We start from the raw sequence: 13,668 nt of genomic DNA, 5'->3' as shown, positions 1-13,668 counted from the left end.
GCTTGGGAGGTTTGCTGTTCAAGAGACAGGACACCTTTGATCCCTGTCTCCCTTTCCCATCAGCACCAGCCTCAACCCCTTTGCCTACTGGTGTCGCTCCACAAACGCTCTGGAGGACCCTCCAAAAGGAGAAGGGGTTTAGTCAGAGCAGCATGGAGCCTGCAGAGGGTTGGCAGCGGCAACGGGGGGAGCATTAAGCAGAATCCAATGCTGATGAGGAAATTACACTTGTTTCATTAGCGACCGAGGAAGGCGATAGCTCAGTTCCTCTTGGTCACAGTTGAGCTCAAAAGCTCATTATCCTGCTGCATGCATGCTTTCACTCCTCGTCAATAAACACTGTTTCCAGTGGCTGCCCTCCCCCCTTCCCAGCTCCCCATGGCTGTGCCAGAGAGGGGCTCTTTCTCCTCTACTTAACCTGTGGTTCAGGATCACTGTAAACAGTTTAGGATGACAACACAGAGGAGAGAGAGAGAAAGAAGACTTGAAATGTCAGAGTTTTGCTCTCCCTCCGCAGTCCTACAGGGCTGTGCTGGAGGATCCAGCTCGGAGCAGCAATGCCAGTCTGATTGGTCTTTCCTTCTCTCTGGGCTAGATTTATCCCTGGGATAACTCTGCTGGGTAACTCACTTCAGTGGCGTTACAGCAGGGCCGTGCTTGGTATGCAGAGTAGCCTCTGTGTAGTCTCCCTCTGCCTGCCCCCCATGGCATCCCACTCTCTCTCTAGCAGGGATATTGTGATTATCCCCCATCTATCCATCAGGCTTTCCAGGTCTGGATGTTTCTGGGTGTGGAAGCACATTCAGTGGTTGCCACTATAAAGTCAGCATTTGCCAAGAGCTCCCAATCTGTGGAATCTGAGGTGCTGGACTATTCCCCTATACTCAGGCCTGGTCTACACTTGAAAATTAGGTCAGTTTAACTACATTGGTCAGGGGTGTGAAAAATCGACACCCCTGAGCAGCATTGTTAAGCCGATCTAAGTCCTCGTGTAGACAGCGCTAGGTTGATGGGCAAATTCTTCCATCAACCTAGCTATCACCTCTTGAGAACGTGGATTGCCTACGCTGGTCCATCGTTGTAAGTAATGTCTACACTGATATGCTACTGTGGCATAGCTGTAGTATTTTAAGTGCAGACAAGCCCTCAGAGTTAGAAGATCTCAGACACTGGGGTGGGGAGATGGAACATGGTGGGGTTGTAGCTCTTGACAAAAGTTGACTTCTTTATGGTGACTTCTCTATTCTATTATTCTGAATTGCTTAGCAAACCCATTGGGCCAGAACCTAATCAAGGGTAAATCATTGTAACTCTGTTGACCCAAGGGCTCCGTTTCCACCAGCAGAGAATATGGCCCATTTGCTCTAATGCTCCTGAGAAGGAAGCGGTGGCAGAGATTAGAGAATAATGAATTGAAATCTCTTTAATTGTGTCTGAGCCAAGGCATGCCATATACCTTGCTTTACTGCCTTTAATTTCCATGCTGTGGATATCTATGAGAAGGCCTAGATGCTTTCTACACTCATCGATTCTCTAACAAGGACTCTGATCCCTACAGAGAATAGCTAGCAAGTTATTATCAGACTGTACAGACCAGGCACCATGGTCACTTGGTTCTTTTCCCACTATCAGAGTTCAGACCTATTTTCAATGTCATTTTGAGTGCGTTACGTAGGCTCTCAGCTGGCATTGACCTTTCCTAGCCTGCCTGCAGTTGCATTAAAGTGAGGTTATGATCAAACAAGTATCTATTTAAAAATGTCATCTCCCTACTCAATAGATTCATAGATTTTAAGATCAGAAGGGACCATTATGATCACCCAGTCTGACCTCAACCTATGTCTTCTAGTCATATCTTCTCAGTTGCAAGTTCCTTAGTCCTGAAGAGCCTGTACCGCTATGGGAGACTGCATTGAGTTCTCTTCTGCCTTATGCACCATAAAACTGAAGATCTGAGATGAAGCTGCAAAATTTGGATCCTGGTCCAGATTTCTTGCATTTCACAAAGTTCATAGTCATGTTGGGTTGGGCCCATCTCAGGCAAAGATGAAGAGGCAAAGAGAACCCAGAGGCAGAAAGAACCCAATTGGCCTTTCAAATTCAAGCAGCATGCGCTGCACTAGCAACTGGAAAAATCACCTTTTGACTTTTAACCTGAGCAAGTTTTGTGTGGCAGTCACTGAGAGAATACACATGGGAGGCCCATCACATCAGAGCCATGCTTGTGGCTTGGACGATGCTGTGGAGGGGGGAGGAAAGAGTCGTGCATGCATATTCCACTCTGCAATTCATAAATAGCACTCCCCCTCACCTTCCCATGAAGTGCTTTTGATCACCACCACCACCACCACCACCACTGATTTCCTCCTTAACAAAGCTTCCCCATTTCACAACCTCCAGAATCCTCCTAAGAACAAAACCGACCAACACAAGTTGCTATCGCGCAGTGTTGCCAACTCTCGTGATTTTATCATGACTCTCTCAATATTTGGTGTTTCTTTTAAAGGATTAGGTGTGGGCCTTGGCTTTCATTTTTTTAAAAAAGCAAGTTCCTATCCCTCATCGTTGCAGAGCAGAGCTTGAAAATGTGACTCCCCCCCCCCCCCCCCCCCCAGGGAACCCTGCAGGCTTGGAAACCAGGTGGCAAAGGAAAAAGACACCAATTTTAAAAATATTTTAGAACGATCTCATGATTTTGAAGCCAATTTCATGGTTTTGAGGGTCTGACTCATGATTTTTGAATGTCCGGGGTTGGCAGCACCGCATTGCACGTCCTTAAGCTGCACTTTCAGATGGGTGAGAAAACTACATAAACTGTATGGCCTGGGTCAGACGGACCTTACACGCCAGCTTGGGGGAAGGACAGAGGCACATCTTTCCCACTGTGTTTCACTTCCCATTTTGTTCCTTGCAGGAAGCGAGTTCTCGGGGAACCCTTACAGTCACCCTCAGTACACAACCTACAATGAGGCCTGGCGATTCAGCAACCCCGCGTTACTAAGTGAGTACTTGCCCGATGGCACCCCCCAGCCTCGCGCTCCTTCTGTACATCTTTTTGTTTTCTTTTCTTTTCTTTGTTTGTTTGTTTGTTTCCTGAAATGGGTCCACAAGTATGTGGCCAGGCTAACGTCCTTTTCCCTCGTTGCCCAGTCTGGCCTTTAAGTGGGTATTTTCATGACATCTATATTTTTTCTCCAGCCTAAGGCTGCTCCAAGACTCCACTTCAGGGTCTCCTTTCTCTGTGGGCTGCACCCATAGTCCATTCCAGATTAGGTTAGAAATCCACTTCAGGTTCTCCTCTCACTGGCTGTACCCCGAGTCCATTCCAAGGAGGGTCAGCAAGTTCTCCACCCAGGAGCAATGCCCAGAATCCATTCCAGATGGGTGAGCGATCCAGTGCCTGGGTCAATTTGGCTGAATTTGTGGGTGGCGGTGGAGTCTGTCCATCAGGGATGGAGCCCCAGTGAACCTAACGTTCACAGAAAAAGTCAAATCTGTGGAGGGGGGAAGAAAAGACATAAAACTCTGTCTTCTCATCCAGCATTTCCTTGCATGGGAACAGGAAGAGATTTATTGTATGTAAAATAAATAAGCTGTGATTATTAACTATACATTTATGGAGGTTTAACAACTGCGTAATAGATACACATTTTATTCCAGTGTTGTTAAACCCTAAGCAAATGTGATCTTAATAATCACTATTTAACACCCATCCAACAACCATCCGGAGGGCTCCTGTTCCAAGTGTGAAAAAAATCCCAACCACTGAAACAAAGGACAATGGCTGGAGTTGCGTTTGGAAATGACTCACAGCCCCATCTCACATCTGTTCATCCAGTCTAATCCTTAGATGTTTACTGCAACTGAATTGCTGCAGTTCGGGTGCTCCCAGGGGGATATTCACACACTGACCTCTCAGCCCCTCCACAGAAGGGTGTCAGCAGCGGGTCCTCGTTTCCTGCATGCCCCCATTTTGAGACTTACTGATTTCCACAACCCCAGACAGCAACAAAGCAACCAAAGAATCCAAGGACCGGATGCTCATTCTTGCAGTGCTATTACAGGGCCCCGGCAAAAACATGGGTGCATGAAAGGTGCATGCAAAGTGAAGCTGTGCAGAGGGCCCCGTTTGGCAGAGGACGCCATCATATTCGATTGGGATCGCAGCCTCGTCTGCTGATGGCGCAAGCCCGACTGGGGGCACAGCCCATAATTTGGGAACCACTGGTCTGCAGGAAATTCCCAGCCCCAGGAGCAACCCATCTCTGCTGGGAGCATGACGTGTGGCAACATATCTTCAGTGAAATCCAGTAGTTGGGTGGGAGTGTCAGCTCACCTGATCCCAGCCACAGTCCTTGCCTTTGGTCCTTTTTTCTTTCGTTTGTTTCTTTTCCTTTTCTTTTTTTTTTTAATTTTCTTTTCTTTTATTTTATTTTTTTACTGTTTGTCCTTTCAACCAGTCCATTCTTCTCCTGTGTTAACTTTCAGGTTCCCCTTATTATTATAGTGCCACATCCCGAGGCGCTGCACCTCCCACTGCTGCCGCTGCCTATGACCGCCACTAGTTACCATGGAAACCACATGAAACTGCAGGGCGACAGCTTAGGCCTCCATATTGTACCTGTCTGACCAACTTTCTCCACCCCCGGGAAGGGTGAAGAGAACCTCTCCGTCTCCCTCCATGCCCAGGTCTCCTTCCCCTTCCCCACAGAACATGCCGGATCGAAGCGCTCGCCACATCAGACTGAGAAATACGCCTCCCCTGCACTCTGTCCTTCGCCCCAGCCCAGCTGCTTCCGTGGACAACAGGAAGGGCCCATGGCTAGCTCACCTGCTGCTGTAGGCCTTCAAACCAGGCCAGGCACAGTCCAGCCATGCAAGGCCTCCCTGATTTTGAAGACTGAGGGGAATTCAAGCAGTGCAACCTGCAACCCATGTTCATACAGGACCCTGTTTTCCAGGGAGTGGTAGAAGCAAGGGAGGAAGCCACCTGCAACAAATTGTTCCCTCAAGAAACTTTCTTCCATAGGGGATGCTTCAAAATGCTAAACGACCAGCCTGATTCAGAGGCCTGAGGGAATGGTCTGGCTAGCATGGGGATGGCAGCACAGAGAGGCAACCCATCTGGCAGTGAGGGAAAAGCCCACGCAACACTCTCCAACCCCCCCAGGGTCTCTCTGTGTGCTCCATCCCCACTCTTCTCTTCACGCCTTGGCTTCCTCTATGCTTCTGTTTGAAGGCCACCCTCCTAGCGTGTTGTGACCTCACAGGCCAGAGTTGGGTTAAAATACACAAACACAATTTCTGTGACACACAATCAGCTCAGACAGGAGGATGGAGCAATGTCAACCAGCCGACCGATGAAATGAAGAAATATATAAATAGATATATAAATATAACTGTGTTTTTATGCTTTGTCATGAAGGTCTGTAAAAAGGAAAAAAAAAAAACAAATCCCCAATTTTCTAAAAAAAAAAAAAAAAAATCAACAAAAAACAAAATTAAAAAAACCTATAAAAATAAACCCAAATCCCCTCGCCCGAATGGCAGACAAGTTCCTCTGATGTTTGATGCTCCCCTTTCACTCTTGGGTTTCATTTCCTTTCTGTTTTGCACTAGAATGTGATGGTGAAGAGGACTGGAGGCCAGCTCTGCCCCATCACCTCCTCTTTTCCTAATCCCAATCCTGTTCTCTGGGGAGCAGTGTGGACAATTCACATCCGGCAAAAAAAAAAAAAAGACCAAACAAACCAGCCAACAAAATGCACCCGGTGGGAAGTTAACTGTTTCTATGTCAGTTGTCAGCAAGCAAAGAAAACAAACCCAGTCTCTTGCTCTAACCGTGCTTGTGGTGGAAAGGAACGTGTGGGGTTTCATGCAGGTCCATTAGCTCTCCCTCCAGTCAGCAGAGCGGAGACGGACAAATTCAGAATTGGCTGGAATTGTTGCTTGGTTCCCTACCCCTTCATTACACCTACTCCCTTCACACACACCTGCTTCAGTCAACCTGACACCCTAACTCCCACACCTTAATACCTATGCCCTGCACCTGGCTCCACATCCTTACAGTCTTGTTGTCTGTGCTCTACACTCGGTTCCCAATCCCCTAATCCCTATAGCCTTGCTATCTATACCCTACTCCGCTCCCTTCATCCTAATCTCTACACCTAGTTATCTGGCTTCTGCACTCTAAAATTTATCCCCTACATCAGACACCCTCAGCCTTGCACCCTCAACCTTATACTACACACCCTAACTTTCATTCCCTGATCCCTGAATGCTCTTGTAATGATTCTCTAGTGATTCTCTGCTCTCTTGGGGTTCCAAGTGCTTGCCAAGCACTGGTTTGCAAAAGGCTGATTGTCAGTGGCAATGCTTATTCCTCCTCTATTGCCGGCAAATTCAGATGCTCCCGTTCTTTGGACTGATACTCCCAAAAAGTCAATCAAAGAAAACATAAAGGCAGCTAGAGCCTGTCTACTGGGCAACAAGAGGTAGAGTCTCATTGTTTCAGACAGGATTGGGGTAAGATGAGTGGGCCGCTATCCAAGAACAAAGGCAGGATAGAGTCAACCCATTGAGGGTGGAAATGTGAACTGTGGAGCAATTTCTGCAGCAGTGTTGCGTGTAAAGCCCGTGGTTCCCGGTCTCTGAATGAAATGTGGGCGTGGACACAGCTTTCTGTCTCCAGGGTTAGCCTTTAGGCAAGAAAAGTCCATCATCAACAACTGGCGGTAATGGTCCCAAAGACCCCATCCAGAGCTCTTTTCAGCACTTGCACAGCTCAGGCTGACCATATGGATGCATTTTCTGCAGAGGGATGGCCCAGAATGTGAAGAGGGAGGGTTTCTGTTTACATAGAAAAGAAGGGGCTAAAATCTGTTCTTGTAAATCTTGAGTAACTCCAGTGAAGTCAACAGAGTTACTCCTCCCCCGCTAAGTCAATGGAGTTACTGCAGATTCAGTCGTCGGACCCCATTTAAATTGATGGAGACATGATGGCCTACTGAAGTCACTGGAGTCATGATGGACCCATGGGAGTCAGTGGGATTTATCCATGTTTGTGTCAATGTCACTGGGTCCAGAATTTTGCCTATTGTCTCAGTCTATCTCAAATGAAAAAAAAGACACTGGTTAATCATTTTAAAAAACTCACCCTCATCATCCCCTCAGTTTCTCCCCATGTACTAGATAAATGCTTGTTCATTAGCAATGACGTCCCCATTTGATTCTTCCAATAGTGCCTCTGCTCTCCTTGGCCAAAATCCAGCTTCTCTCAGCACGCAGTCAAGGCCAGAGGTATCTAATCCCAACCCTGACAACTAGAATAAGCCCCGGGGCTAGAAAACAGGAGATTGGCACACCTCACACTGGACAACCTGCAGTTCAGGAAGCCTGTTCCAAAGAAGCTAGCAGCCGAGAAAAGTCAACTCTTATGATGGCATTTCACAGAGAGACTAGATAGGCTGAGAAGGCAGGATTTGGTTAGCTCAGTCATGCCTGGCTTAATTTGATGCTCAGAGCACCAAATTCATTGTTGGTATAACTCCACTGACGCGATTTCCCCCATGCATTGAGTTGGCCTGGAAAGTTTATAAGTTCAGCAAGTGGGTTTGATCAGGAAAACAGAATGACTGAGTGATATGCAAAGGACCAGGCAGTCTTATCCTCTTCTACCACCTCTCCGTAAAGCCCCATGCGAATGTACTGAATTACATTTGCCAAAGAGTTTCTTGTGTTGGTTGTTTTGAGTTACAGTCGATGGATGCATTGTAAAGCAGTATTATAGCTAAAGTCTAGTAGCTGGCACGGGGATTTATGTGGTGATATAATGCAGAAGAAAACCATCAATATTCATATAGATTCCATTAGACTGGACTATGCAGGAAATGCAAAAATTCTACCAATTATTTAATATTATGTTATTTGCAAAAACAATTGCTGCTTTGTAGGAAGATAATGTGTGTAATGTGAAGGCAATTCCTCTTGTATATAAGTTCATCTCCATCTTCATCATGGTAGTTATTAAAAGAGCCTCGTCTCATCCTGTACATAAGGAACGCGCTGTCTGTACTGTGCAAGTCTCGTTGTGCTCACTGAAAACAAAATTATCTGTTCAATAAAGCACAGCACAAGTCCAGAACCTGAGGATACAGCCAAATTGTGGGAGGGCTCCTTCCCCAGGAGCCTGGGAGTTGGTTTATTTTAGATGGATTTTTTTTTTCATTTTTCTTTAAAAAAAAAAATTACAGCAAAAAACAAACAAAAAAAGTTTGGAAGGAAAAAAACCACTATGCAAAATCCAACTAAATCTCTTGCTGTATTTCATGTCTCTCCTCCATTCTGCTCTCTTTCATTCCCTCGTTCTCCTTTATTTTTCTCTCCCTCCTTTCATTTCTTCTCTTTATCTCCTTCCCCATTACACCCTTTATTTCTTCTTCCATTACTCGTTCATTTCTAGCCCACTGTCACTTCTGGTGAGGGAATTTGATGTTTCCAGTGGTCAAAGCAGATGATAGAACTAGGGTTCCTGAGCTTTCTTCTTGGCTCTAGATAAACTTTGTCAAGTCATGTCATCTGTCTGCACCTCAGTCCCCCAGCCTGATAATACTTCCCCACTTTACGGACGTGTTGTGAGGCTGAATTTGTTAACATTGGCCAAGTGCTTTGAGATCCTTGGCTAGAAAGCTCTACAGAAGTGCAAAGTATTATCATCATTAGCAATGATTTCCACTGCACTTCCCTCTCCTTTTCCGCTCTCCTCTCTCACTCCTCTTTATTGTCATTCTTTTCCTGACTCTTCTTCCTCTGTCTCCTGTCTTTTCCATTCTTCCTTTGCTCCATCACCATATTTGCTTTCTGTAATGGACCAAGCAGAAAAGTGGTGGTGAAACCAATTTTTTTTTTTTTTCCTTTCGGGAAAAGGACTCCTGTGAGCTCTTGCTGGAAGGGCCAGGAAGTGTGGCATTTGGACCCAGGTGGCCTGTTCTCTGAAGTTCCTATGTCTTCTCATTAACTGACCTCTTATTTCATGGCCTGGATGGGATGTGGGGCAATGGGGGAGGGCGGGGAGGGAGGGGCACTTCCATTAAAGTGACACCTTTTGTGACCTGTCAACGTGGGTTTTTTTAAGTAGCAATGAGCCTCAGCGTGCTGAAACGGGGCCATGTCTGCATGCTTTCTGACCCATCAATAGCGCCGAGTCAAATACAGAGCAAGGGTTCAGAACTAATCACAACATGAATGTGAGGCTACTAAACAAACAAACAAAAAGACAACCCCCCCCCCCAAACAACCCTGCACTCATCTCTCCATGTGAGTGTTATTCTAGATACATTTTTCCTCCAAAGGAATCTTGTTTTACTGAACTATTGGAAAAAAAAAATACTTCTTTTGCCCAAAGGGTACACAGCCTCTAGGGGAAAGAAACAACAGCCAAACCCCTCCTGCTCGGCCCTCACCTAATGATGGTTATTGTAGGACCCACCCAACTACTCCAATGTGCTCCTCACTCATGGCTGGGAAGGTGACAAAGATTTGAAAGGGCAGGAAAAAGGGATCAAATAACAACAATTCTAGGACCGACGACAAAATCAAACCAGAAACAGAACTAGCGGCAGCTGCTGGGAGGTTGCTGGGTGGGAGAAGAGGGTGTTGGGTCATACTTGTTCTAGACTATTGCAGCCATTCTTGGCTTTTCCTCATTGCTTCAGGTCTGTTTGAATATTTTCTTCTTTCTTCCTCCTCCTCTTCTCCTTTTGGTTTTTTTTTTGTGCACATGAGAAATAAAAACAATTTTTTTTTGGTATGTCACCCTGGTGGCTCCTGGCTTGTTTCTCTTTCCTCTCTCTCTCTCTCTCTCTCTCTCTCTCTCCCTCTCCAATGGGTTCACCCGAGGTCTCCGGGTTGTTACACTCCCTGCACCCTTTGGGCACCATGTAAACAATAAACATTACTACTACTAATAATTCTATGCTGCTTGATAGAAAGCGCTGTTTGTATGCTAGCAATGCATCCTGCCTCTGTGAGCTTCCACGCCCCCAGCTTCCCATCCCTGTGAATTGCCAGCAGAACACCCTCTTCCACTGATCTCTCTCAGTGATGACACATACATTTTGTGTCTCCCAAGCAGTTCAGATGCTGCTGGATTCATTACAGCGGCCTGGAGCACTGGTCCCATTTCACCCTTCTCCCGCCTCCTTGTAGTCTCATTTGGGGGTTAGCATCACTGGCTCAGGGTATCTTCTGGAAGTATTTTAACCTTCCAGAATTAGTCCCAATTCTCAACCAAAGTGAATGGACAGAGTGGGCGTTGTTTGCAAAGCCACAACAGAAGGAAGGGTAATGGACACCTGTCATATCTGACCTCTGCCATTCTACTACACTAACAGACGTATACTTTATTTCCATAAGTGGAATCCCTACAGTCTGGTGCTTTACTGCACCCTTCTTCCTACTTTTAATCCACCCTGGTCAGTTGAGAGACAAAACTTAATGCAACGTCTTTAATAACCCATTCACCAGCCTTAGTGTTCATCCTCTGCCTAAGAAATAGTTTACATTATTTTAAGGAACACCATAAACAGAGCTGTTTACTCAGTGTTTCTCAGGCATCAGTTCGACATGAAGTCCAAGGGAGTTTAGCTTAGTGCAGGCCCAGTGAAACACTAGCAAGGTGCTCACAATTTGGCCAAACTAGTTTTGCATCCACATTTTTCATGCTTCTTTAAATTGTTTTTACACAAAAGTTAAATGGGCTGGATCCTCAGCCAGTGTGCACTTGCATAGTTCCATTGACATCACGGGACCAGACACCCAGTTTGTCTAAAGCAGCAGAGCTCCTCTGCAACCTGGACAGAAATGCTTTCATGAAATTGTTTTTTTTTAATCAAACCAGCGGGTTTTGGTTTAATTTAAATTTTGTTTTCTCCTGCACATTTTTTTCTTTTGGAAAATGCTGATGCATTGAAATTAAAATGTTTTGGAGACAGTTAAGCGCTGACAAAGATGCAGCGGAACCACTTGGTGGGCTGCCTCAGAGCTGGAGACCCCCGTGCCTCTAGGGTCCATGGCAGCTCCCCGAGGCAGGCTGGCCCAGGACCAGGACTCCAGTCCCTTTCACAATGAATTTTGAAATTTTGGGATTTCGTTCCAAATCAGGATGAGACTGAATTTTGAAATATCAAAATCCTCCACAGAACAAAACTGCCTTTCTCTGCACAGCTATAGGTGTTAGGAATCTGTCCCGCACAGCAACGGCCTAACCTGTGAGAAATGGGAAGTGAACCTGACTACAAAGAAAGGAAATTGACCAACCTATATTCACTGTCAGAGATGAATGACTGGCTAAGAATCAACAACCAGTATCACTGGTGGAAAGGAAAATGGATTTTTAAATTTCTTTCTGTTTTAATAATAGATACATGGATATTTAAGGCCAGCCTGTTCATCTAGTCTGATCTCCTGCATAGCACAGACCAGAAAATTTCACTCTGTAATTCCTGCCTCTCGCCCCGTAATTTGTGGTTGAACTACAGTCTAGCTTTGAGAAAGACATCCAGTCTTACAAGCTATTATAGCCTGGAAAAAAGAAATATTAGGAAGTGCCAGACAGTGCCATCTTCCGGAGCATAGTATTCCTCTGCTAATCCTACTGCAGCCTGCGGCAGTTCTCAAGGGCAAGGTACTATTCAAAATGAGTAAGGGCATCTGAATCTGATCCTCAGTAAGGAGAGGGATGAAATAAGGGATTGCACATCAATGGCCGAGACAATGAACTCCTTTTTATATCCACTGGTCAAGAAAAAGAGGCAATTGAACCAGTCTGATGTCACAAATGCCCTATAAAAACAGATTTGAACAACAGACCCTTGGACTCCAGGAGCATGTATGGTTCCAGTCATCCTGTCCCAAGGATATGCATTTGAGGATATTGAGTTAGCTAATGAATTTACTGTCTTTAGCTGGGAGGTGTGGCCTCCCTCGGAGATTGACGGTGAGGGAGAGCCAAACCCCCTCTGGGAGGCGGAGCCCAGAAATACACCACCTGACTGTAAGCAGAGAGGTGGGACCGGAAGTATAAAAGGCAGGCCTTCCCCCTCAGTGAGAAGGAGATGGCTGAGGGAGAAGAATGTCTCTTCCTTGGTGCCGGTGTCTGGGCCTGCACCAGACCATTACCTGGGGGAGAGGCTGCTGGAGCTGCCTGGGGCCCTAAGGACTTGCCAGAGCCACCTGAGCCCAGCGAGCCGGAGAAGACCCCAGGACCCTGCAACCTAGAGGAGCTGCCCTCTGCCGATGGCTCCAAAGAGTTCCCAGACCTGTCATTGAGTGATGAGGCTGAGTGATTCTGGAACTTCCCTCAGGCAGAGCACCCCAAGGGGATGGGGAATGACTTGGGGGACAAGGTACTGTAGGGAGAGGGGGGGGAAGAAAGGAGCCCAGGGGAGCCAAACACCCATCTGGCTGCGTTAGGGCCTGTAGCTGGGTCAGTGCGTTTTGGCTGGAGCCCCGCTGAAGGGCCAACCTGTCACTGCCAGGGCCCTGGGCTTGGATGCAGTGGAGTTGGGTGGGCCTGTGTTCTTCCTCCTCCTTCTTACCTGGACCTAGGGGTGATTGTCCGCTAAGGGTTAGAGACGGTTTCCCTGCTGCCTGCCCTGCCCTGCCTAAGAGCTGGGCTTTGGACCTGTCTCCTTGCCCTGCTGAGGGCTAGAGACTGCTTCCTTTCTGCCTGCCCTGCCCTGTCTAAGGGCCAGGGCTCAGAACAGCTTACTCACCCTAAGGGGGTCTAGAGACTGTTCCCATTTGCTTTGCCCGCCCTGCCTAAGGACCAGGCCTTAAACTGTGTGCTCACCCTACAGAGAGCTAGAGACTACTTCCCTATTTGCATGGCCCATCCTGCCTAAGAGCTGGGGCCTGGAACCCAGGGCTCGCCCTGCTAAGAGCTGGAGATGGTCCCCTTTTTGTTAGGACTTCCCACAGGCCACAGGTGCCAGGAGGTGTGGCATCCCTTGGAGATTGACAGTGAGGGAGGGCCACTGGCCCCGCCCACAACAGGGGACCTTTACACTGTCCCACTGGCAATCAGTTCTGAAAAACCATGGCACCTGGGGAGGATGAAAGAAAAACACATGGTACCCATCTTCTAGAAGAAAGAAGAATGAGCCTGATAATTAACAGCTCATATGTCCATGTATTGGTCCTTCTGAGTAAAATACTGACTAATGGAGACCTGGATAATAATCTGCATGGACTGGTAAAGAACAAAAACTTGACTGCATTGGAACAGCAGCTGGGGGCAGTGTCTGGTCAATTAATTTCCCATGATTCAGCACAGAGGAGCTGCCTCCTGTCCCCCGTGATGAATCATGGGAAGTTGGATTGCCAACCCCAAGCACTGAAAAGTCACGAGTCAGGCCCACCAAAAATCATGAGCTTGGCTCAAAAATCATGAGGTTGGGTTAAAATCATGTGATTTAAAAAAAAAAAACATATATATTAAAAAGAACCTAAAGTTTATTTGCCTTCTGGTTTTTGAGGCTTTGGGAGCATTTAGGTCCCATTTTCAAGCTTTTTTCCAAACCTTGAGAGCCAGAAACTTACTTCTCTTTCAATGAATGCTGAGCTTCTCACCTCCTCAGAGAACCACTGGGGCTTCTGGAAGCGTCCCAA

At 46.8% G+C, this 13,668-nt stretch overlaps 1 protein-coding gene across 1 annotated transcript in view; it reads left to right on the top strand.

Annotated features, from left to right (window-relative positions):
- Positions 1–9,031, top strand: part of PAX2 (paired box 2) — a 99,166-nt gene extending 90,135 nt beyond the window's left edge. The window contains exons 9-10 of the mRNA XM_067537347.1: positions 2,915–3,001; positions 4,508–9,031. Of these exons, the coding sequence (XP_067393448.1) occupies positions 2,915–3,001; positions 4,508–4,629 (209 nt within the window). The 3' untranslated portion in view covers positions 4,630–9,031. The remainder of the gene's footprint in view (positions 1–2,914; positions 3,002–4,507) is intronic.
- Positions 9,032–13,668: the final 4,637 nt, after the last annotated feature.

Source organism: Emydura macquarii, unplaced genomic scaffold (genome assembly GCF_026122565.2).
Source record: "Emydura macquarii macquarii isolate MOO-44397 ecotype Brisbane River unplaced genomic scaffold, CSIRO-AGI_Emac_v2 contig_67, whole genome shotgun sequence".
Classification (NCBI taxonomy): Eukaryota; Metazoa; Chordata; order Testudines; family Chelidae; genus Emydura; species Emydura macquarii.
The sequence above is the reverse complement of the archived record's forward strand: the minus strand, read 5'-3'. Positions and strand labels throughout refer to the sequence as shown.